The following is a 27169-nucleotide window of genomic DNA, read 5'->3' as shown; positions in this document are numbered from 1 at the left end:
ATTGTTTTAATCTGGTTAATATTAAACTCTGCAAAACAACAAGTGCTCACGTCAGTCGGCTCGGCCTCTTCACACCTCGCTGCTGCTAAAGTGACACGACCGAGGAGGAGGAGGAGGAGGAGGAGGAGGAGGAGGAGGAGGAGGAGGAGGAGGAGGAGGAGGAGGAGGAGGAGGTGGAGGAGGAGGAGGAGAGGCGTGGACGAGGGTCAAACATGCCTGCAAGGCACCGAGAGACGTGTGTGTGTGTGTGTGTGTGTGTGTTGTGGTGAAGGCTTCACATGTTGTGAGCCCAGATGTGACCTGCATGTTTTCTGAGCGTGCCTGTAAATAAGAGTACACACACACACACACACACACACACACACTCACACACACACACGCTGCGGTGGACCCCTCCCTGTTGACACAGGTGGTGTCATTAAAGGGCGACATGATGAATGATGTAGAAGGATGAGCAGCGAGGGATGAGACGTGTCGATGCTGCTCAGCTGGCACACTTTCTCTCTCTGTGTGTGAGTGTGTGTGTGTGTGTGTGTGTGTGTGTGTGTGTGCAGTGTGCAGATGGGTTGCTGTAATCTGGGATGAGGAATGTTAGAAGCTGTTTGTCTGTCAAGGTCAGAAATCAATTTCAATCATAAAGAATCACCTCTGACAGGGAGGTTATGTTTCCACCCGCGTGTCTGCTCGTTGCTTTGTTTGTTTGTTTATTTGTTTGTTTTATTTGTTTTCAGCTTTACGCAAAAACTACTAAACTGATTTTAAATTAGCTCCACTTCAAACATGTGAAGAAACTAAATGTGGCTCAAGTTTTTTATGTAAGTGTCTCAAAAAGGATCACACCAGACAAGAAACCCTTGTGAAATAGATTGAGTGTGTTTGTGTGTTTGTTCGATGCCGTATATGAGCCTCTGTGTGTGTGTGTGTGTGTGTGTGTCCATGTATAAATTGTGCATTGAACCACATGTGTTGTGTCACTCCTCTAACATCCCTGTACATTGTTCTCGTCTCTCATTGGCTGATCCTCTGTCCATCCGTCTTGTTTGCTTCTTTCATCTTTTTTTATCAACAGCCCTTCAATCAACTGCTGTAGAAGAGTCCCCACCCCCCCCACCCCCCCCCCTTCTGGTACGACCTCACCGCTGCGACATGTGTTCCTGGTTTGAAAACCTGCAATAAAAAACGAGAGCGTTGGTTCAAATATAGTTCCAGGAGAGCGGCGAGGCCTCTAGGTTTATAAACGATGTGTATTATGTGGTCGGCAGAGAGGGCGGAGCTACGGCCGCGGTGGTCACGGTTATAAGAGACGGATGTGCCCGAGTGTTTCAACCCGGCGCTCGTTAGGCCTGAGATTCACCCGCCGCTGCCGAGCGCCATCAGCTCGTCCTCTGAGCGAGAGCCGCGGTTTTCTGTGGCGGAGGTTTGAGGTTTTCTCTTTCAGTAAATGACAGACGTGAAAGAAAGAGCTCAAGAGGTCAAATTCCATTCCTGAAAACGACAACACTAATAATTAGAATTAAATGAATCAGTCTTAGTCAGTGTCTCTCAAGTTATATTTTCTGTAAACGTGTTATTGTTATAACTGTTGGTAGAAGAAAGAACTTGTAACTTATTTTATCTATTAAGTCTTTAACTGGTGTTTTAAGTTCCTCTTCCAATTTGCGTCGTAATCCGTCCGGTTGTTTCCGTGAAATCTTGCTCACAAACAAAGAAACCTTCCTTGGCCGAGGAAACGAATCAGAAATTGTGCGTTTTCTTTCAGATTGTGTTGCTCTGATATATCACAAGACAACACCAGATAGAAATGAAAACACAGAGGGTTAATTCAGCAGCAAGTTCCAAAAAGCGGCTCCGACTGTAATGGATTTTAAATGTGGCGAGAGGGAAGGCAAGGGGATTACCTGAGTGAGCACGAGGGCTGTTTCTAACTTGTTAGAGAGGAGAGGACCCGTATTGAGGCCAACACACACACACACACACACACACACACACACACACAAAGACACACACACACACACACACAAGCTGCCCTAGTTTCAGAGCCCCTCTGCTGTTTGCCAGAGCATCCATCTCATCTGCAGGTCACTCCTGTTGCCTCCAAGGACAAACAGCCCATTAGCTAAATGAGCCGGGGGTCCCTGTGCACCTGTCTGTCGCACACACACAGACACACACACACACACACACAGACACACACACAGACACACACAGACACACACACAGACACACACAAAGGCACTGGAGACAGATGTACGCACATGGCAACACAGAAACAAACAAAAGACCTGGGCACAGGTTATCTTCTGAGAATATGTAGCAGCAACAACATCAGGAAATCAGTTCAGAGAGATTTTTCAAGACATAAGAAGAAGTTGGTTCATGAGGTTTGGATCCAGGAGTGAAACTAGATGAATTATGACTTTAATCTCTTCATATTATGACCAATAATATGATTAGTATGATAGTAAGATATCAACCAAACCTGAGGTGGATGATCACATATAAGTAAATGACAAGGTGACCCGAACACTACGGCACTCCATGAATCCCAATCATACAGGTTTTATTATAGATCAAAGATTAAATATGAATCGTCAGAAATCTTCCTGGGAGCTATAAAAAGAAAAAAACCCTAAATGAAAAATGTCTGTGAGCTGGTGCTGACCTACTTTAAAGATTTATTACACTGACTTTCTAATAACGTCCTGTCATTCATCAGTCACGGCTCCGAGCTGGATCACAGGCCGAGAGGAGCAGACTTTAAAGTTGTGGAATCAGAGGGAGTTTGGAGAGCGAGTCCGAGGTCTCTCACCCCCCCACCCGACGTCTCTCACCCGACGTCTCTCACCCTGAATCCTCACTGAAGCACCAGAGAACACTTCATCCTCTTCATTTCTCATTGTGCATATAACAGGACTCTTCAACATGGCTCCACCCGGGGATTGTTATTCCTGGATCCTGTGAGGATTCCATGAAAGGTTATCGCTCTCCGGGGCGCAAACAGAAGAGAAATCTAACGTAAACGCTATGTTCTCTCCCCTTTTTTTTTTTTTATCTGATTTATCTCCCGTCCCCATTGGTGGAAACCGAAGTGGTCACCGGGGACTCGGCGCTCTGGCAGCGACTCAAGTGGACCCGAGAGGGAAGAGCAAATAGAAATGTAGGACACGGGAGCAAGGTTCCCCTTCCTCGACAGGCCGTGTTTATGTAAGTCCGTCCCGCTCCAGTGGCATTGTGGGTCTTTGAGTTTGTTTGGCCTGAGGCGTAGAGGTCACTGTCCCACAGGTTTATATCGAGCTGTGTGGACGACCTTGGACAATGTTAGGAACCAGAATTTAAACACTTTGTTCCTGTTGTGTTACCTGACTGGTACAGAAATACTGATTGTCTCTACTTTTAAAGAGACTCTGCTCATTTACACGTGTTTTATGAGCCGTAAACTGAATACTATGACTGTTCTCTGATTATAAAAGCAGGTTTTAACAACACATTTATAACCAAATTTATATTAAATCTACATTTACAGGTTAAACGAAACAACCTGATAACACGTCATAATCTTAAAGTGGTAGTAAGTAAGTAAAAGATGATTTAAAACTAAAACCAGCTCTGAAAATCTAAGTTCAGGTACACTTGTGTAAACATGAAGTAGATCATTAACTCTGAAGGTTGTTTGGTTACAGAAAATACTACAAACAAAGAGCAGCAGTGGTTTTACTTGAGTTTTAGAAGTTAATTTATGGACTAGTTCAAATACCTGATAGAGTCGTCCTCTAACCACAGCGTGTGAATATACTCACTCAGTACCAGCATGATAAAAGTTCATTAAACCAAACCTGTGATAGTAAAACCATCTAATTCTCCACCTGCTGAGTTTCCTTTATCTTTATGACCGGAGGTACAATTCACATAAATACTCACAAAGTCCTTTATTCTGGAAACTTTCCAGGCCAATTAGTGAAAAGTTTCATGTCGGACTCGTGTTCCCAGATCTCAGCAGTTTGTGTTATTCTTCACGAGAATGAAACAATAGAACTAGCGCAGTAAACCATGTTGTGTGATTCATCTGTTCCTGTTTCCTGCCCCTCAGCTGCCACTGCTGAAATATGTAAACTAGTTGTTTTACTGGCGTGTTTATTGCAGATTATTCTTCCTCAGGTGCAGAGCGATGATGTGCAACACTGATCCAGAAGCTGCAGGACAAACCGGAGCCGTGTGGGAACCTGGCTTCACTACAGCTGGATCTCAACGGGCTGTTTTCCATCGGGCGACTCATCACTTTCCGAGCAGAGAACAGCCGAGCCATCTCAGCGGCGTTTGAGCTTTCGAGCCGACGCTGCAACTCGAGGACGCTTCCTCAGAGGTCGTGTGGTGAGTCGATGGAACCGGAGGACGCTCACCTGTCTTGAAGACCTCGTAGCGAACAGAGAACCCGGCGCCGTGGGTCTCGTAGTCGGAGACGAACTTGATGAGGAGCTGGCTGCCGCTGGAGACGATGGGGGACGGAGCGATCTTCCCACAGAACTTCCCCAACATGGGCGAGAGCTCGTCGCCGCCGTTGTAAACCTCCACATAGTCGTACCTGAGGGAGGAGAGAGAGGACACACAGGTTTAGGTTGAGTTAAGTTCGTGTGAAGTTTGGAAGAAGCTGAGCTCATAATTGATTTTTCTCCCCAGAGGATTATCGAGCGGCTGGTTTCCTCCTGTGACGCTTTATTGAGTCTTCACTCCAACGCACACAGCTGCTGAACATACGCACGAGTAATTGTTGTGTCTGAGCCTCGTTTCAATCTGCTCCTGGGGGCGATCAAGACTTGATTAGTGCTAACGCGATTTAAAAGAGCCACTTCGCTAATTTTCACATGTGAAACGTCAATTTTACGAGACTTCAGACGTTTAACAGAAAGCTGCCCGATGGGAAGAGAAAGATGGAGAGACCAGGACAGACTGAGTGTTAGAGAGATCAACAGCTCGGTTCAGGAAGTGAAAATCTAATTAACTTTTTTAATAAGAAAAGTGTAAACATGAGTAAATCACCCACAAATCCAATTTACAGCTAGACGCGTTGAAATGTGGGAAAGTTCAGGATGAAGCATTGATTTTGCTAAAAGTCAAATATGACAAAAGAGTATCAGACATTTGTTTTCTTGTGATTTATTTAAAGAACATAACGCAGAAGATAGAAGGTTCCAAATTGTAATAGTGGAGAAGAAGAAAATCACAGATAATGGACACAACACTACTTTCCCACGACCGGTGACAACCACACCTAGTTTGAAACACTTCTCTGGACCAGGGACTCGAGAACACCAGCAGGAAACAGGTGCACATTTTCATATTTATACCAATGAAGTCAAAACAAGTCATGTTTTGCTTCTAGATTTTGGCAGAATTCAAGTTTTTCTGACAAATATCACAAAGTCGATCAGGTTTGTCTGCTCCGTTTTCACAGGAAAAACAAATCTCTCATCCAGCAGCTGTAAAGCAAAAGGAGACTTGCTGCATGTTGAACATCTGCAGGTTCCTCTTCCTCTGCACGGGAACAAGATCCATGTTTACAGTCATTATCTCAGCTGAATGGGAAGCCCAGGGTTTAATATATATTTAATATCAGAATCAAGATATCTATATCAGGTCAGGGTTTGTCTCCAGACTGTGAGAACCACAAATATCTGGATCTCTGTTCACCCACAGGTCTGGATCTAAAGAGAAGTGATGTCTTTACCAGTTCTGTCAGGAGAACGTGAGCAGAGGAACATGAACGAGGTGGATTGAAAGAGACCGGACGACTCCCGGTGAGATCGGCTCAGACAGAGAGAGAGAGAGAGAGGCTGTGATGAGAGGAATATGACCACCAGGCACTGGGAGCCTCTGTGGATCCCACTGAGCTGAACTGGAAGACTCCATCAGTCTCTGCTGTCTGTGTGGACGTCCCACTGCCGCCGCTGCTGCACCTCGTCCTTCACCAGCCGACACCCGTCTGCCCCCCCGTTGCCCCCCCCCCTGTCCCCTCACAGCCTCAGAGTGAGAATACGACTCAACGATGGATTATATATGTAGTTATTCCATGTTCCTCTTGTTGAGGGTTAAGAACAGAGGATGTTTGTCTCATTAAACCCTATGAGACAAGTTTTGATTTGTGAATATGGGCTGACAAATAATATTTGATTGATTGATTGAAGTGTAAGTGTGTGTTTTTGTGTATATGAGCATGTACAGGAAGTGTAAAGGCTCAGTGATAGATACGGTTTATCATGATGAAATGTTATCAAAATGAAACTTCAAATCACAAGTTGCAAAAATGATTTTAAAAACCGTTTAACAACATGAACCCAGAAAAGCAAAGGAGGTTCAAATAAAATCCCCTCATGAGTTCTCTACTTGCTGCTGGTCCGTGTTCTGTTGACTCTCAGCGTGACTCGTCCCCTTCTCTGCCTGTCAGACGTGTGTCGGATGTTATCACGCCAACATCAGAGCGTGAAAAATAATCTGAGATGACCATCAGCTCCGACCCCGGCCTCAGATTTCCCTGGTTTCTGACTGTGAGGAAGTGAAAGCCGAGTGAAAATGATCCTTCGAGCTTCAGACATGGAGACAACTCAGGTAGAAAAACCTTCACATCAACATCACGTCTAATTCGAAACATTTGCACAAACTTTAAAAAGTTGCTCAACGCTGACATCTGTGTTTCCTGTCAAAGATCTTTGTCTCTGTTTTGATAAGTGCTCCACAAATAAAGCAGAACTTAAAGTGATCTAATGAACTAAGGAGCTTCTTCCTCTTCCTCCAGCTGGGAAAACAACTGGCAAGTTTCTAAAAAAGGCTGAAAAAGTTGAAGTGGAACTAAAGCAGAGAGAAGTTGACTCATTCTGACTCTAATTGAACTGTGGCATGTAGTCCTACAGATTAGCTGCTACCTCTGCACAATTTGTTTTTAAATTCCTTTTCATTGCCATCATTTTTAGGCTCGTCAGAGTTTTCTCTGTAAAGGCGACATTTACATTTGGGGAAAATCTCCAAAAGATACAAAAAGGAGCTCAGATAACAACCTGAAAACCCCTCTGCTTCCAGTCTTAGTGCTGAGTACAGATAAGTGGTATCTCATCTAACTCTTATCCTTAGATATTGTTAACTCTGGACATTATAATCTGAGAAAATTTGAACATTTCATCAATCCAGTGTCCTCTGTCCTCAGTCTTTGAGCAAGATGCTAGTCCATCCCAGCTTCTGCTCTGACCTCTGACCTCTCCGCCCAGAGAGCAGAAGGTTTCCCTCAGCTCCCCGACCAGCAGTCGACGCTCTCAGGTGAGAATCTGTGGAATGTTCCACTAACGAGACCCTTCGTTACACAATCAACAACACGAAGTCGACAACCCAGCTTCTTTTCTCACATCAGATCCAGAACAGACACAAACACCTGTGGCGTTCCCACACAGACGCTGCAGCCAGACGCTCGGGTGAGTTTCCTGATCTCTAACAACGTTACAGCTCGTCAGGTGGAAGCTGTCAAAGAATCTCTTCATGAGATTAACATGGGAACAGGTTTTTCTGCACAATCTCACACAGACATCAGACGTTCAGCAGCTCGACACACAGAGCGACGGTGATTTACTCTGAGCAGACATGTGTCTGAGTATTATCTGGATTTACCGGAGGCTGTTCCTGGAAATCAAAATGCTTTCTTAGTGGAGGTAATTAGCATAAAGCCTCTGAAAGCCTGAATTGGAAAGGTTCCATCCAGATAAACAGCATTTCTAAATATGTAAAATGCTTTTTAAAGATGTTTCTTGGAAGTTTGGGTTCTTTAGAGAGTTTTTACTAGAAATCATAAGAAGCAGCAAATGTCCGAAGGCCCGAGTCCAACCGAGGACATTTTATTGTTTTTAAACACTAGAGAGTAAAATGAGGTTTCACCGGACACCAGCAGTAAGATGAGAAAGACTTTATCAAAGAAGCAGAATCTGATAGAAAAGGTGAACATATATTTATCATTAATGATCTGAGCGATAAAAAGGATTTCAACCAGAATATCAATCTAGAGCGAATACTTCCAGTGACCTTATGAAACCAGACATTCTAATTCACTAGATCCAGGTTTTAATTTGGATCTGGACCAAATGGCACATACGCACAAATATCGGTCCTTCAAATACGTCTGACTTGTCGTAAAATGAAGAACCATTCATTCAAAATGATCTACCTCAGATTTAAAATACATCTTTAAAATGTACAATATGATTAAATACAATAACGATGTTCAGCTCTAAACAATAAATACAAATTCAGCCAAAGACGTTTAGTCAGGAGCCTTCAAATTTCAGTGCTCTGACTGTCTGTGCATTCTGCTGTAAACATAAAACATAACAAATATGCATATTACTGCAATATCATCGCCTCAAAACAAGAACATCCAATTAGAATAACAAACAAACTCTGCAGTTATACAGAAAAACAACTATTCCTCACAATTCTACATACATCCAGTTTCTCTCGGGCTGTTTACGCTCATGAAGCCTCTGCAGCTGACGGCACAAACAACATTTCAGTGTTTAAATTGAGTTATTTCAGCCGGAGGTGAAACACAGAATCTGTTTCTGACTTTGTTTGTGTCTCCGTCTTCTTCTCCACGTGCTCGCAGGCGGCCGAGGAACCGGACTCACGCTGCTGAGCTGTAAAAGTCTCAGTGTCGACACTGATGCTCGGGTGATGGCGTTTTTATTCATAGCTCATAAAAGAGAAGAGCCGTGGGGAGAGAGAGGTGTGTGTGTGTGTGTGTGTGTGTGTGTGTGTGTCTGTGTGTCTGTGTGTGTCTGTGTGTGTGTGTGTGTGTGTGTGCAGATGGCTGCTCTCTCACTCCGTCCTGGAGGCAGTCTGTGTTTACAGAGACTGAGGCCATTTAATGAAGTGGCTCTTTCTCTTCACACTCTAGTTAAGGAGAGAGTCTCTCAGTCTGCCCCCCCCCACCCCCTCCTCTCCGTCCCCTCACATCACTCATTAACCACACCAGCTATTCATTCCCCCCCCCCCCCCAACCCTGTGCAGCTGTCCATAGCAAATGCCTTGCTCAAGGGCGAAGCGGTCGCCATTCCATATGAGTGCCCCGCGGCAGATGTTTTGAAATTATAATTTCATGCTATTAACCGGTGTTGGTTCCCGGGGCGATGACCAGGAGAGAGAGAGAGAGAGAGAGAGAGAGAGAGAGAGAGAGAGAGAGAGAGAGAGAGAGAGAGAGAGAGAGAGAGAGAGAGAGAGAGAGAGAGAGAGAGAGAGAGAGAGGGCGAGTGGACTTAATGTCAGATGCTTAATGAGAAACCAGGAGCAGGAAGTTCAGAGAAAGTTCAGAAACATTCCTACATCGGGTCGGGAACCGTTTAATTGAAAGTTTTTAAATGAAAAACAACAAATCGGGTCGAGCAACTTCTCAAACTGAGGTGAAAAGAAATCGGTTAACGTGTCTCGTGAAGGTTTAAAGTTGAGAAATGAGATTAAGATGATATTCTTCTATCATCATCCATCGGGGGGGCAAGGGCGACTTTCTGTCCGAACTCGACAGGCTTTGAGTTTTTTGACCCAAGCATATTATTATTATCAGGAATACTATTTCAAAATACTGGGTTATGTCCGGTAACACAAAATCAAATGTGCAAATAAGCTGCTCAATTATCAAAATGTAAGTTTTGTCCCTTTTACTGTATCAAGTTTTAAGTAACAAGTTTTATTTACTCACTAAGTAGATGCAATTATAATCATGTCGGTCGCCCTCATTTCCTCATTACTGCTCTGGGCCTGAGCTTTATTATCTGTATCTATTTATATGTATACAGGTCAAAATTAAATATCAACCCTCATACAGAGTTATAGCTTTAATAAATCAGAAACTCATCTATTATCTCTATTGTGCTTGTTATTATGGAAGCACATCAACCAATTTTATCATCATTTCTTATTTGCGAGGTGAAAGAAAAGGGCTTATAAATGAAACAAATAAAATTTTAAGCCAATAAATATGTGAATAAAGTCCTGAAGTGCTCACAGAGGTGAGATATTATGATGAAGACTTTAGAGACGTGACTTGAGATCAAGAGGATTCGAGAATAAAAACGAACATTCATGCAGCAGAAATAACGTTTTATCATAAATCCTGAGAAGCACACACGAGACAATCCAGTCGAGACAAAGGAACTCACAGAAACTCCAACGTGATCCAATGAGACTTTTGAATAGAAGCTAACATGGAGGTGGACGTTTGTAATGTTGGATCATGTGACCAGAAGATGTGTTTGATTGACAGAACGTCGGAATCAGAACCCAAATCCTCCGAAATCATTCTCCAACGTTGGGCCGGAAAAACTAAATTTCCATAATGCCGGATCAGACAAAGAAAAACAGCACCAGAACAAAACGAAAATCAGAATCTATAAATAGCGCCGTCACATGACTGAGCTCGGTTTGATCGGCGACCTCTGAGGCAGCGGGAGGATTCAAAACCAACGAAGAAGAGACGGATGACGACTTGAAACAAACCAGGTCCAGACACAGAAGGGGAATTTTCACACAGCTCTGAATTCCTCATTCCTTCCCACAGTTCTTCCCAGGCCTCAGCTCTGCACCCCCCCCACACTACAGCTCATTAACATGCTGACAGCGTTGAGTTGTGTTGCTTGTGTTGCGTCCCCACCCCCCCACAGCGAACTTTGTAACACACATCTGGAATTTGAAATCACAGGAGCGTTAACGGGCCGAAGTTCGAGCGCTTGTGAAATTCGCCGTCTGCACAGAGAAGCTTGGAGTGACTCAGCGTTCCTTCCATCACTTCTTCCATCACTTCTTCCATCCACCTCTCTTTTCTTTTCCCTTCATCTGTGCAAACACACTGTCTGCTCTCCACCTTCCTCTCCAGACATGAAACGATTCTTCCAGAGCTCGGCACGTCTCTATAAACCATGGATGTGGCTTTTTAAAAAGGGAGATATATTCCTACTTCTGCCGCAGCCAAAACCAAATTTTCACATTTTCAGAGGTTAGAATATGATCAAGTGCTGCAATAAAGTTTCTGGCATGTGGGCTCATTTGCTGCTGCGCCTCAATGTGGTGGTTTCTTTCTCTCAGAGCCAAGAACAAAACTTCACAATGTTATGGGAGACAAATATGAGAAGTTGCTGCACTCGGCGTCAGACAGAAGCTGCGTTCAGACACCAAACTCCAAAAAGCAAACAAGTCTCTCAGGATGAAAGAGACGAGGAAAAGACGAAGGTGAAGACGTCAACTTGGAAAGACGACGAGATTCAGGAGCTTTAAGAGCAAGTGTGAAATGCATCGTTGTCCAATCAGGCCTTTTAGGGGGATTTAAATCACTTTAGTACGAGTAAAGTTCAAGTCTCACTTTAAAACAGAGAAAATGTGAACTAATGCAATAAATTACATTATATAAGATGCTTAAAGTTATACTATATGGATAAAAAATAAACTTTAAGGTCCCTGACCAAAGCAAAACATGCATAAAGCCGCTTTAAGAGAGACACTCGTCCTTTAATGAGAAGACATAACCTTGATTTATGTAATAAACCAAAAACCTGAACCACGAGGCTGCGTTCCAAACCTCAACCTTCAGCAACACCCGCAGGTCTGAGCCGTTAAAGTGAATTATTCAGTTTGTCAGGAACAAGGTTTTGCTCCCAGTTGGAAGATAAGTCCCAAAAAATGTGGGGCAGATTAATGTCCTGACAAAGTGAGTAATACTACACACACACACACACACACACACACACACAGACACACACGAGGCTGGAGGCTCCGATGTTCAGATTTTGTGACACACGGGTGGTTTCTGTGTTTCTGAGATGATGAACTCGTGTGACCAGTCGGGTTGAGCTTCGATGGGAGGCTGCAGATGGTGCGTGTGCGTGTGTGTGTGTGTGTGTACTTCAGTCAGTGGACAGCAAACACACTACAATGCCACCTGTCACACAAACACAAACACACACACACACACCCACCAGTCCACCCGTCACTGATTCTCACCTCCTCCGTGTTCATCGAAAAAACCTACATTATCTCTCTGAATGTTACTCACACACACACACACACACACACACACACACACACACACACACACACACACACACACACACACACACACACACACACACACACACACACACAGACACACACACTTGTCAATGTTTGCAGGATTACTCATCAGACCTCCGAGCGCTCACCAGACTCCAGACCCTCGCACACTTTAAGTCGACTCACAACACACACTCACACAACACACACACACACTCTACATATTTGTAGAAGTGATCATTTGCCACGGATTCTCCCACACACACGACACAACGGTTAATCAGATACTATCGACCTAAAATAAACACAACGAGCCGAACTTGGAGAGTTGCTTCGAGAAGCCTGGAGTGAATAACACGTCCCAAAAACTGAGAATAAGTATTTAAGCAAATCCCATTAAAACCAGAGGGATCTCAAACGCACACACACACACACACACACACACAGACACACACACAGAGCGGCTAAAAAATAAATTGGGCCAAGCAGCGAGTGTGAATATCCTCATCCTTCACCTCGGCCGTGCAGATACAAAGCTGCGGCAGCACAATCCTGCTGGGAAATTAAAACGCAGACGTGGAGGAGGTGGAATTTGTTCTCATTTAAGAAGCTTTAATCCGACAGAGGGTGGGGGGGGGGAGGAGAGGATAACACCCATCTTTTTTCCCTTTCTCTTACACAGACTGTTCTGGAGACCCTGAAGGATGAGAGCAGATTTGGGTGTGAATGCGATTTCAAACGTTGGAGAAGCTGAAAAAGAGGGTCAACGTGTTTTTGTTCTTTCGTGGAAATCGAGCTGAGCTTAAAGTTGTAAGATTGTCCTGAGAAAGTTGTCGCCGTACGTCCTGAACTTTAACACTTAAGAAAACATGAGAAAAGGGCGTTTTCCTGCGTCTGGGAATCCGAACGCCTCCGTCTGCACCTGAGAGACCCGAGAGGAAGAAGGCTCTTTGTCACCCGACGCTCCGTCCACACCTCTCTCTCTCTCTTTCTCCGGCGACTTCGGGGGCAAAGCAATAAACAGCGAGTCACTTTCACTGCTGCCTGACATGTGTTCAACCTCCACAAGTTCATCTGCATGCACCGGGAAACATGTGACATTAATTACTTAGTGCTTCTCAAGCACTCGTATAGAAACCCCACCTGGGACGGCTGTGGGAGTGAGTCGCTGACAGACAGAGAGACGGATGGATGGAGGAGGGAGGGAGAGATCGAGAGATAAAGAATTACAACAGTCGCAAGTTGTGATGCTATTGAGCAATAATGCCTCCCGGTGTCGTGACTTAACGAGAAGCATTCTGGGGGTAAATGGAGAAAGTTAAATGGAGATTAGCCCATTTGCTTAATTGGCTTTCCAGTTATGAAAACATAAAAACCAGAATCGCTGCTTCCTGTCCGTGCTCTCGCCTCCGAGGGACGAGTGTCGGCCTGAAGAGAAAAAACCTTATCACAGGGAACTCGTCTTTCATGAAGGAATATTGTGTTTTATGGCCAAATAATCTGTTTCAGGGAAAATAGCGAAGGTGTCGACCAGAGCCGGAGACATCTGTGTTATCGAGTCGTATTTCACTTCACGTTAGCGTTATTGAATGTAGAAGCAATAACATAAAATCATCACATTACTTTTTATTGCTGGAGGATCAGTTACTATGATTTAAATGGAGTGGAGGGAAGGATAGAACGATGCGTGAAGCACAGATCTGAGGTTTATACTTTACATGAAAAGACAATTTACTGCAACATTTACACATGAGCTGTGGATATCAGCTACTTCAAATATCAAAACATCACTTATAATATATTTATAAACCTGCGTAACTGTCTTTCTATTTGTCTGTATGTGAAACGCATACACAATATATTCACTGTTAATAAAATATGATCAAACATTTAGATAATTCGATTATTCTTTGTATGTCGGACTGTCTGATCTGCGTCATGGCAACAAGATTCATAAGACCACTTCCTCTTTAGCAATTCTTCTACAAAGTAAAAGCACATTGTTTGTTCTGTCGCTGTAATGCTTAATAATGAGCGGAATTACAAAGGCTTTTGTTTTGAAAAGCTGTGAGCTTGAGTCTCTGAAATAGCCGAGAGCAGTATATGAAAAATGAAATAATTAAAACTTATATATAAACCACACACGTAAGCAGTTATCACAGATCACAGATGCACAACGGCTTCATGCAGATAAACCAGGTTGGATGAATGCAAGAATCAGGTGAAACATAAATATTTAAATATATAAATATAATATTTCTTACAATAAAGATCATAAGAGCAAATCTACTGCAGGAGTTGCTCTTGTTGCTTCTAACTGTGAAGGAGCTTTCTAACAAGAAGCCTTGTGTCAGAATAAACTTTCCCTTTAACTCGATTGTTAAATGGACTTACATGAACTTAAACCTGATAATTACCTCTGAATAGATTGTAATGCTTTTAAGAAATGTAGGAACTTGGCAGAATCTTTGGATATAAAAGATAAATCCGACTGATGCAGAAACCCATGACTCACCTCTCTCCATGTCAAACGTCTAAATTTAAAACTGACCTTCTGCTCATGAGCCTGAAAGTCACAAGACCCTTGATTCAACTCTAACTGTGTTCATGTGATGTGTCTGCTCCGCTCGGAACCCGTGAAGACTCGATGTCACACTCGGGGACGGGTCAGTGTCGGGGTGCGAGGGTCAGAAGGTCAAACTGTGTCTGAGGAGGACAGACGTCCCCGGAGGCTTTGTTCCTTTCTAAACGTGTGTGACTCCGACGGCCGGTCACTGGCTGCCTGGACAATAAAGTCTCTTTCTTTCTCAGCTTGTAGAGGAATGTGTCGTTTCTGTCTGGGTAGAAAACGCCTCAGGGCGACCTCCCATTGAGAAACTGAGGTAGCAGACACACACTCACACACTCACACACTCACACACTCACACTCACACTCATCACGTCTCATCTGTGCCATGAGCTGTGAGTTATTTTGAATCAGGCGGCTGCTGACTAAAGGAAAAGGTTCGAAGGAAACGGGCGTAGTAGTCAAAAGGTTGAGAGTAAAAACAGAATCTAACCAAAACCATGTGTTCTGATTCTGGAACTCAAGCACAGAACAGTAGAGTTATCGTTATTGTTTTGAATTCTACATTGTGACGAAGTATATTCTACATTTCTTAAACTCAATCTGGAGAAACAGGAAAACAGTCGAGAGAGAAGATTCCAGTGGATTCAACGACCATCACTGGAAATAAAAGATGGACGACACGTCTCCTCAAAATATCGTGGATAGAAACATAGATTTATATATAAAGTCTAGATGTCTCGTTCGACGGAGCCGCACGTCCGCACATGGCGGCCATCTTGCTACGGGGCAGCTCGCTCACCCATAACATTGTGTTGGTAGTGGTAAATAACCATAACTTGCTCAAATTTCAACCGATTTTTAAACGATCTGGTTTGTTATGTTCAGAAATTTAGTTATGACTACTAATATTATTAATTTTTTTTAGAAAATAACATAATTATTCATAAGTATGCAGTGTCATATCTACATCTCTGACGTTTATAACAAACCAAACCGTTTAAAAATCGGTAAAAATTGAGCAAGTTATGGTTATTTACGACTATCAACACAATGTTATGGTTGGGAGAGCTGCCCCCTAGCAAGATGGCCGCCATGTGCAGACGTTCGTCTCCGTTGGCCGCAACGCAGACAAGACATCTAGTCTTTATATATAAATCTATGGAAAGAAACAAGGGCCCGACCAATCACGAGTCCCTTCATGCAACAAATAACTTATTCAACTGGAATAAATAGTGTAAACTGACAGAATCTATCTTTGAGATAAGAATTACGAGACTTTTGTTCCAAGTCCAGTCTCCTAACATGGAGGAGGCAGGGTTTATTAATCTTTACTGTAGATTTTGCTATAATTTGGTGAGTGGTCATCAAGATTAAATTGCTTTAGAAACACAGATCATTTACTGTGTCTCTGTCCCAGGCCATCTGGGTTTCATCACAGCTGTCACATCAGTGTTATTTCTGATATAGAACGAGCTTCGCACTATAAATACACATCTGGGGAAGTGGTTGCTCTTCTAGTTCCTCCTTTCAAAGTTCCTCTTCGTTACCACATCATCTTCACCAGGAAGACACTCATTCTCTTTGTTTTTAAGTCATATCAGGACCCAACGTGTCAGCGAAATAAAAGAAGCATTATCTGAGTTCATAAAGAAACTGTGTGTTTTTGATGGGACATGACGATGACGCACACTTTAGTGGAAGAATGTCGGTAGTGATTCCAAGTCTGTGAAGAATCCTTGTGTGTGGAAAACAGACGTGTGGTCGAAGAGGAGGATAAACATTCAAATCTGATTCCTGCACCGACTCCTCACTGGACAGATTCTCCAGATGTATTCCAACCGACCCGTCCAGGGATCTCCGAGGCTCGTTCATCCACAAAGCATCTGTCGTGGTCCCGCTCACTGTACATCCCCGTGTTAAGTGGAATAAGCCATAATTCAAGATTAAATAACAGCAGAGAGAAAACAAGCTGTGTCGTCACCGTGGTGGAATCCAGCTGTTTCCATTGATTCACGGCCCACTGTCGTGCAGGGGAGTGTTTGCGTTTCTCTCCGGAACATCTGGAGTGTATCAGCGAGAGAGGGTTGTGTAAATCCTCGGATTGCAGCCCTGTGTGTGTGTGTGTGTGTGTGCCGCTGCCTGGGGTTCCCCCCCGTCTCTCCCACTCCTGCACTCTCTCCTCGTTAATCTGCTCGTTAAGGATCTAATCTGACATGTGTTTTCATTTGTGTGTGAAAGTGTGTGTACGTGTGTGTGTGTGTGTTCACTGATGAATTGGTAAATCCACAATTGTTCTTTGTTTACATCGTTTGTTTTTGTGTGTGTGTTTCCTATATGAGCTCGTGCACATGTGTGTCAGTCTCTTCGGCCTCTTGTGTGTTCCGTCCATGTGAAGCCGGTTCAGACCGGATCCGGAGTTTGTGTCCGTAATTGTTTGGAAAAAGCAAAATCCAAACAATGTGGATTTAGCGTAAGAGAAACAAAAGCCGGATCCAAAGTTCACTCTCGTGCTTCCACTGCACAAACATGTGCTGCTGAGGGAAGAGAGGCATCTGGTGAAAGTCTGTTTCTCCACCGGTGTTTATCTCATCTGCTGTTTCTATGGAGGCAATTCAAATCTGAACTGGTTAATATCACCTGGTTAAGCTTGTACCATATATCTGGAGTCCAGGTATAAATATCTCTGTCTCCTGCCTTTCCTGGCGTTCTCCATAATCAACATTAGGCCAAAAAAATTCCAGGCACCAAGCTGCCAACAAGTATAATTACACACGAGGAAAAGCAGTGGAAATAACTGCCGGGTATTTTAAAATAAACTTCTATCTAAAATAGGGCTGGGCAAGTTAACTCGTTTTTAATCGAGTTAACTCAAGTGATGAGTTAACTCGATTGTTTATCCGCCAATTATTTTCTTTTTCCCTGTTCTGCAGCAGTCAGCAACAGACTTTCACAAAATAAAAGCCTGACTTTCACAATAAAACAATAAATAATCAAACCTGAGTTAATGCGAGATAAAATAATGAATCGAGTTAACTCATCACTTGAGTTTTAACTCGATTGAAACGAGTTAACTTGCCCAGCCCTAATCTAAAATAAAAGATACGTTTCTGTATTTTTTTTTTTCTGTTCGACTGTGAAACTAACATTCATCGTTCAGTGTTTCCGTTTCGAGTCGTGTGAACCTTCGAGGTTCCTCACTGGGTTTCATCACACTCCTGTCACATGCACATTGTCACAGTGTCAAGAATCAGATCATCGCTGACAGCTACAGAAAACTTTGCCCCGTCGGCAGTTTCCAGTTCTGCAAAACAGGCGGAGGTGTAAGACAAGAGAGAGAGAGAGAGAGAGAGAGAAGAGGGAACTGAGCCGGGCGAGCGACACGTGAGGTCATGGGGTCAAGTGGGAACATGATATCGTCTCTTTCAAAAGGGCAAATATCGATTTGACGACAGGCTATTAGCAAATAAATCAACCAGGATAAACATTCGGTTAATTATAGATGAGTATTTAAATTCGCTAAAACCCAACTCTGATATTTGTGTTCTCACATTCGGCGATTCTGGTAAATTTAAAGAAAATGTCCCGAGTTCAGGAAAGCAGCTACAGAGAGAGACGGAGAGAGAGAGAAAGTGACGGAGCAGGAGGTGAAGAAGTGAGAGGAGAAGAACGCCTGAGGCTGGAGGACGAGTAGGACGAGGAGGAGGAGAGATAGTGAGAGGTCTGTCACAGGGTCAGGATCCCACCGACCGGCCTGAAGGCTTCTGTCTCTCCGAGTGCGTCTGTGCTCCTCTGACTTCATCCCTCGTTTCCTCTCTTCTCTCGACACGTGGCTTCGCTGACTCTGAATCCCACAGATCACAGCGTCTCTCCAGGAGATCTCTGTCTCTGTCTCTCTATCTTTGGTTCTCTCACTCCGGTAATATTTTCACTTCTGAGCGGAGGACACTAAATACACCAGGAGGGATTTACTTTCTGTTTTTATTCTTTCTACCTCAATATTTTTTACTTTATTCTATTGTATTGTATTTTATTGTATTCAAATATACCGGCTGCTATGACGACTTAATTTCCCTTCGCGGATGAATAAAGTAATCTATCTATCAATCTATCTATCTATCTATCTATCTATCTATCTATCTATCTATCTATCTATCTATCTATCTATCTATCTATCTATCTATCTATCTATCTATCTATCTATCTATCTATCTATCTATCTATCTATCTATCTATCTATCTATCTATCTATCTATCTATCTATCTATCTATCTATCTATCTATCTATCTATCTATCTATCTATCTATCTATCTATCTATCTGTTCTATCTATCTATCTATCTATCTATCTATCTATCTATCTATCTATCTATCTATCTATCTATCTATCTATCTATCTATCTATCTATCTATCTATCTATCTATCTATCTATCTATCTATCTATCTATCTATCTATCTATCTATCTATCTATCTATCTATCTATCTATCTATCTATCTATCTATCTATCTATCTATCTATCTATCTATCTATCTAAGTATCTATCTATCTATCTATCTATCTATCTATCTATCTATCTATCTATCTATCTATCTATCTATCTATCTATCTATCTATCTATCTATCTATCTATCTATCTATCTATCTATCTATCTATCTATCTATCTATCTATCTATCTATCTATCTATCTATCTATCTTTCTATCTATCTATCTATCTATCTATCTATCTATCTATCTATCTATCTATCTACTGATTCCAGTACTGTCGTATGTTTGGACACTTTCATTTAGCCAAGAGGGAAACCCAGTGCAATGTGGGAAATGTAGTTTGGAAAGCAAAGATATGACAGAACACGTGATGTTCATGTATTTTCGAATCATTAAACGCTTCTATCCTGACTTTTTAAATCAGATTTAAAACATCTGTGAAATACAGGGATTGATTTTACATGAGAAAAGAGAACGGCTCATTTATACAACAAACGGTAAACCAAAGAAATAAGTACAGTCATCGTTCATTGACCTAATTTAACAAACAGAAGAATCTGTTTCCTCAGAACAATCATCCGAAAGGCTCCGGCCTCAGCTCTCCTTGGACGGACGCCACGGGCTAACTGCTCCGCGACAGCAGCACAGTCGGTCCACGCCGTTTGCTGTGGCCGCCGTGGGACTGGAAAACACAACCATCTGGAATGGGAGCGCTTTTTTATTTTTTTGTTCCCTGTTCTTTGAATCTGGCGTCAGAGCTGAAGGCTGAACACAGGATGGCTGGTGGAACAGCTCGGCCTGAAGCCACATGAGAAGAGCCGGGAGAGAAGGAGAGCGTTTGTCATGAGGAGCAAACACAAGACTAAACAACTGGCAGCCGAGTCGCTGACTAACGCTTTGTGTTTTCACAAGAACAACTGTTTGTGCGGTTGTGTATCCATCCATCCTTTCATCCATCTATCCTTTCATCCATCCGTTCTTCTGTCAATCATCCACACATGAATCTATCCATTCACATCCTGCCTTCCTTTCATCGGCCGGTTGATTACCTGATCAGTCATCCCTCCTTCATCCACTGATTCATTCATATCCATCTATTTGTTTGTCTTTGTCATTCATCTTTTATTCATCCTCCTTTCTTTCACATATCAGCAGCACATCCCTCCTTCCATCCATTCTCAGTCTTGTCACTATCATCCCTCCATCCGTTATCATGTGGTCTTCAATTTATCCATCTAATCTTCCATCTGCGGCTCATTGACTCATCCATTGTTTCACTCGTGTCCCTCCATCCTTCCTTCTGTCGAACGATTACCTAATTTATCATTCCATCCGATCACCCATTTATCAATCTATAATTACATCATCCATCCATCCATCCGTCGTCCAATCCAACAGATCTATTAACTTTTCCGTTTATCTTTAATTCTTCATCAACTCTCCCCATTCTTCTCTCGTCCAGAAATACCTTGATACCTCATCCTGGCCGTTACCATGAATCCATCCGTCCATCTCATTGCCAAAAGAGAAGTAGACAAATTACAGACACACACACACAGACACACACGTGATCCCACCCTCATGTGATACCTCCCGGCGCTGGGACGCTGGTCCTGTGACCGTTCTGTCACATCATGGAACTCTTGGCCTCAGGTCCTTCAGGGGGAATTTACAGCATCTCCCTCTATTTACAGGCCGTGACTTTGTGTCTGGGATTGTTTTCACCTCTGTAAACTGTGTGTTCTTTGTGTGTTTGTGCATGAGTGTGTGTCATCGTTGCAAAAAATATGGTCCTGGACACATCTAGTGTAGGAAGAAGAAGTAAGTTTGAATACTTTGGCAGATGTTTTAGTTTTTTGGACGACTTTGTCAATGTGATAGCTTTGTGACAAGATACAGTTATGAATCATGATTATTTGTTTTTAATGATTTAGTAACAGGACTCATGGGTCAGAATATCAACATGTTGACAGCTTGTGTGATTTCTTTGAATTATTTTTCTTGTTTTTCTCTCTCACTCCTTCACTCTTTGTTCTTTAGCTGGAAGAAATTGTTGTTCATGTCCCTGGAATGCCAGGTTGTAAATTTGAAATATTGTACGTTGGAAAATTCCTCTCAAGTTAATATTCTTTCCCCACTTTTCTGAACCTGCCTCATGTTCCTCTGTTTCAGCTTGGATTCAACAGGTTTGGACTTTCTGGGTTTTACACTCAGTTTCCAGAATTTATCAAAAACAATCACTCTAATCCAAAGAACCCTCAATAAACTCAACCTGTTTGAAGTTTAGAAAGTTTATATTTATGTTTATAGATGAAAGATGATGTTCATTCTTCTGTGTGCTGCTTGTGTTTATGTATCATCTGGATTCATTCACACAAAAGACAGAGAAACTGACCGAACGAAGGTGAGAAGTCTGGATCTGTTGTCTGAACTGGAATGTGTCTTGTAGAATTCTGCAGAGTGTGCATATTGTAGCTGTGTGCACGTGAAGCATACTGTAAGTGACAGGAAGTTTGTGCTGCCTGTGTGTGTGTGTGTCTGTGTGTGTGTGTGTTGTGTGCCAGTGCAGCTTTGTGTAGGAGGCAACAGTTCAGCCAACTCCTTAAAAACAAGTCCCAAATTATCCTGCCACCGACGCATGTTCCTCACCCGCGCCTCGGCTCTGTTTTGCCGCGCTCCGCAGGGATTCACTTTGTCGCCGGCGCTATTTCCGACGTGGACGTGAGACTCGGCCCGGATCTGGTGCCGCTCCAGTTTGGCTCCGGGTCCGGAGTCGAGTCCACGGATCTCGGTGCGTCTGAACAAACGTGTTACCGGTTCTCGTCTAAACCCAAACGTCTGTTCGCTGAGCACTCGAGAGTTTGTGGAAGTAAAAGATCATCGCCCAGATGGACCGTTTCACACGAGCTTACAAAGACTTTGCGAACAACAAATGAATGTGTTTATCATGAAATATAAACATTGTCATCTTTCTAGTGTTGTCAAGGTAACGATTTGTCTCTTTTAAATTGTCTTTTTGGTTAAAAGTGTCATTATTTCCAAACTGGTAGATGATCTAAGTTTAGTAAATAACTGACTTCGTGAATCAGCCTTGTAGAAAACATTTCCCCTGCTGGCAAATATGTAATTAGGGATCATAATTACTAACCCTGGGTCATGGGGGGGGGGGAGGGAGGGGGGGCAGGGTTTATATTTTCCACCACAGATGTCAGGAGCGTAGCTGGCGTTTGCTTTGGTTTCTCTTGGGTTGGCTCGTAACTGGAGCCATGTTTCACTGCACTGGAACATGTTTGCTCCATTTTGGTCCAGTAATTAAATTATGGGACTGGAAGAAATGGGAGCGAGCGGTGACATGCTATCTGATGGAGGGAGGAGGAGGAGGAGGAGGGTGGGGGGGGCACTCCAACAATGCATTTCAATCAGGAGGACACTCCCAGATAGCCAGGTTAAAAAAGCTTTTTAAAAAACAAGAGAAGCACAGAGAATCTTCACATTCGAGACACTGAAACTCCATGATTTTGGCTTTAAAAACCAAAATATTTCAAAATGTTTGCGTGGTCAGATTTGGAAGTGATCAGGATTCTGTCTCTTGCTCAGTGTGAAAGGCAGCGGAAGGCAAACACACAACGTTCAACAACTCAGATTCACACATGCATGATTTCGTTCTGCTGCTGTTTCCACTCACGGCCTCGCAGACGGCGGCGGGATCACATTCTGGCGTCGAGACCCGCGGCATCAAACGGAGAAATAAAACTCTTAAGTATCATCTCAGGGAAAATTTTTAAGTGGGGCTGCGGTCTTGCCAAAAGCTTAAGGCCCCTTCAATGGGCATATTTCGAACATTTGACTCTGCCCCAAAAACAACAGTGCTCCTGCCAAGCCAGAGAGAGATGAGATGAGTTACACACCCTACGTCACCATCCAACACAAACGCACACAACAAATCAGGAAACCCATCGAGCAAAAGAACAGAGTCCCCCAAAGAAAGCAGCCGATCAGGTGGCTGTAGGGGGGGGCGGGAGGTGAAGCGTCACAGGTTTGATTCCTGCAGCACAGACCGAGTGTTGGAAATGTTTGCTCTCTTGACCGAGACGTGGAATCGTTGTGTCTGGACGAGCTGAGAAGAAGAAAGGAGGCTCCTCAGACGCATGGAAAGAACTCACAAGACGTCTTTTCATTATTCACACTTTTCCACCTCTGCCACGGAGGTTATGTTTTCATTGTTTGCAGGATTACACAAAAAACTACCAGATGGTTTCCCACAACATTTGGTGGAGGGATGCATTCTGGGTCAGGGAGGAACCCAGTACAGTTTAGTGCAGATCCAGATCCAAGGGCAGATCCTGGAATTTGGGTTTTTCTGGAACATTGTTTTAACATTTTCATATTTTTTCCCAGGGAACAGTTCATGCATCAGGCAGATTAAGTGGACTGATATCTACAGTTCTGTGCAGATTGATGCACAGATTGAATATGAGGAGACTGATTGGCCTTAGTGAGGGTATGTGCTCCTATCAGTCCAATTCTGAATATGAAATAATGATAAAAGTGATTGTTTCTACACCTGAAGACACGCCTCTTGTTCTCCATCACACAGAAGAGCCCTATCTGCTCTTTCTTTAAATAAACAAAACAATTAGTTCATGTTAAATTTGATTTTACTGCCTTTTTCCAGCACATTAACTGATGGAAACGTCCTTCAAGCAGACAACACTCTGTTGGTGGTACAGTGCCAGCCACTCATCCGCCCAAAATACATTTTATCACCGCGATTTATTACATTTCATTAAATACTTAAACAGCTTGATTGCCTGGTTATATGGCTCCCTGGGTTATCATAAGGAAATAAGGTCACTGCAGAGTTCCGTCCTGCAGCAGCACGTCGGTCCCAACACTGATGGAGGTGTGTAATCCACTGAACAACACAATATCCACTATCTGTCCGGGCTGCTAATGGTTTATTAGTCCCCTGGTGGTGCAACCTGATCCCAGAGTATTGGGAGGACCCCATCTGCGCCGGCCGCTCGGCTGATTTACACAGGAGCCGTTTATGGAGCTTTTAAAAAAGACAGAGGAGCCGACATAAAAGCCGGCTTATTTATGGAGAGGAGCAACACAGGGGTGGTTGTGTGGATGCACACAATCGAATGTGTGTTTCTGTGTCAAAGAGAGGGTGTGTGTGTCTGTGTGTGTGTGTGTGTGACGACATGGTGCTTGTTTACAGATTTGCAGGGTCGTACACATGAAGGCAGCGTCACACTGGAATGTTTATGATGCACATTATGCGACAAAATCTTAAAAAGCCAAACTTCCTCCTGACTGACGTGTGCAGAGACATCGATGAGAAACGCTTTCTCGTTCATCTTCATTCAGTGTCACTCATTTACAGACCGGCTTCCTGCTTAGTCATTCATCATTTGTGCGATTAAATGGCATAAATAGTTTAAAAACTTCCATCACAAGTTCTCACAGTCCAAGTTCCTCTCGTCAAATCGCTTGTTTAGTCAGACCAACAGTTCTAAAACCAGATAAATGCATTTTCCCATCCTATAAAACAGCAAAGAGCAGCAAATCTTTATATTTACAAGATTGAACATGATGGAAAATGAGGATTTGGGGCTTTTTAGTTCGAGAAATGGCTGAAACTAGTTAAATATCAAAATTCTGGCCCTGGAAAAGGACGCATCTTTTCAACAGTTGCTTCTCACAGTCGGTGAAAGAGGCTCATGGTGAGAAAACATAAACATAAACCAGCTTCAGACAAACACACCAGCTTATATTTGTTTCAATACCTGACAGCACTTAATACAGTTTGTAAAATGAAATCAGATCCTTCAGCTTCTGATCCTGTTTAACACAAATCCACACAAACGCTTTTCCTCCTCCGAACACATGCAGGCTCACTTTGCCTCCAAAATGAAAAGTAAAGATAGTTTCTTTATTCCTTATTTACTCAACCACATCAATAAAAAGCCGCCGTGCACTTATTTCTCCTGAAGGAAAATCCCTTCCTTATCAAACAGGAATTACAAAACTCATCAGAACCCATTTCCTCTGAAGTAATTGCCAGAAGCCTCGGTTCCATATCTCAAACTTGCACCTCCACACTCCTGGGAGCAGATGTGCACCACCTTGACCAATAGGGGGCAGAGTTTCCTGCTGTATCCAGGCAGGATTGAAAGGGGGGTGAACAGAGGAGGGTGGGAGGAGGAGGAGGAGGAGGAGGAGAGAGAGGAGAGAGAGAGGGTTGAGGGTTGAACTCTTACTTGCAGTCTCTGTCCTCCAGATCAAAATGGGGGTTGAAGTTGATGAGGATCTTCTGACCAGGCTCCGGGGCAGTGATCACCCACACGCAGGCCTGGGAGGGGGGGTAGGCGCCAGGGTAGCCCGGGGAGGTCAGGTAGTCCGCCACGTCGATCTCTATAGTCCCTCCGCATTTATCTGCAGCACAGAAGTGGTTCGGTTAGTGGAGACACATCTGAGTTTGAGGGAAACACTTGGGGAACATGAAGGGATGGAGTGAGGAGAACTCAGACCTCCAGCTGTGGAGCCTCATGAATCCAAACATCCACCAGTGGAACCAGAACATGCCACCAGTGGATCTAGAACATGCCAACATGTATGTGTCCCAATGCCAAACACACAATCCACACGTCACCACGACAAACCCACATGCTGCTTATTCTCCACCAGCCCAGGAACAGGTGATTCACTCAGATCGCAGATAAAGTGCCGTGCGTAATTCTCCTCCCTGTCATAAAGTGAGATTCCGCCCATGGAGCTGAGGTGTGTCTGCTGCTGCTGCTGATACACACACCAGCACATTGTATTTTATCAAAGATTAATTTCTTCATTTCATTTATTAAATGGTTTGCATCGAGCTCCAGTGGCAACAAGCGCCGGAGCACGAATGCGCCTTTTGGCTGATGAAGCGCGTAAAATGCGTAATATTTCTATTTTAATGAGGACAACACAACGCAGCAGCTTCCTGTGCGAATATGATTTAAACATTTAAGTTTGAAGTGACTGTAATGCACTTTGTAGATATTTAAAAATGAGTGAAACGCCTGAATTAATCATGTGTTCTGGTGAATTTAGCGTAATATCCCTCGTTCTTTATTCCTGTGAAGTGTGGAGCTGGTCTAAGTTGAATCCCTGCAGACGAGCTCTCCGAGGGAAAGCGGAGGAATAACAGGTGAGAGGCAACAATGTAGCAAAATGATGCAAAATGATGCAAAATGATGCAAAATGTTGCAAAATGTATCAATGTGAGTCGAGCGCCAGTGATTCACACGGAGCAGAGAACCTACCGGTCTGTGTCAGCGAGGCGACCGAGGAGAAGACCTGGGTGAGCAGGAGGAACAATAGCAATCCACCGAGCATCCTTGTGTGATTGTACAACACAGACATTCTGCGAAAATTAAAAAAACAAACAATAAAATAAAAGACGCGACGAGGCGAGAGAAATAACGTCCAGGAGGTTTTTATCCAAACGAGCTGAGATTGTCTCAAAGTAACAGATCCAGCTTCATCCTTCCGATCTCTCTCAGCGGCGGATCCCTGCGTCGCTCGGGCAACAACTTGCCATCTCCTGGAGAGGAGGACGAATATTAAAACGAGGAATAATGAAGAAATAATCCAGATTCAGAGGAGGAGGAGAAAAATCAAAAGGGAGAAATCCTCTCGTCGCCAAAAGTGGCAACAGCTCGCCCTCGATTCTTCATCCAAGCCCGAAGCTCCTGGTGCCAAGCGGCGGCGAAGCACGTAGTTCCAAGTGGGAGAAGAGAGGAGGAATCACTGGGAACCAGCGGAGAGGAGGAACATCTCAGCTCAGCTCTCTCTCTCTCTCTCTCTCTCTCTCTCTCTCTCTCTCTCTCTCTCTCCCCTCCCTCTCTCACTCTCTCTCTGTGTGTGTCAAGAACACGACGCGAGCAGTGAGAGAGGAACAAGCGGAATTTCCACTCCCCCCAAATTCCTGCTCACATTCAGTGTGTGTGTGTGTGTGTGTGTGTGTGTGTGTGTGTGTGTGTGTGTGTTCGTCCCATTG

At 43.6% G+C, this 27169-nt stretch overlaps 1 protein-coding gene across 1 annotated transcript in view; it reads right to left on the bottom strand.

The window, feature by feature from the left end:
• LOC133017617 (neuropilin-1a-like) overlaps positions 1–26948 on the bottom strand; it is a 70486-nt gene extending 43538 nt beyond the window's left edge. Inside the window, exons 1-3 of the mRNA XM_061083737.1 lie at positions 26433–26948; positions 25389–25563; positions 4398–4579 (exon numbers count right to left, since the gene is read on the bottom strand). Of these exons, the coding sequence (XP_060939720.1) occupies positions 4398–4579; positions 25389–25563; positions 26433–26532 (457 nt within the window). The 5' untranslated portion in view covers positions 26533–26948. The remainder of the gene's footprint in view (positions 1–4397; positions 4580–25388; positions 25564–26432) is intronic.
• Between the last annotated feature and the right edge of the window lie 221 nt (positions 26949–27169).

The sequence above is a fragment of the Limanda limanda genome, chromosome 13 (assembly GCF_963576545.1).
Source record: "Limanda limanda chromosome 13, fLimLim1.1, whole genome shotgun sequence".
NCBI lineage: Eukaryota > Metazoa > Chordata > Actinopteri > Pleuronectiformes > Pleuronectidae > Limanda > Limanda limanda.
Note: the sequence above shows the minus strand (reverse complement) of the source record. Positions and strands in the feature narration are given on the sequence as shown.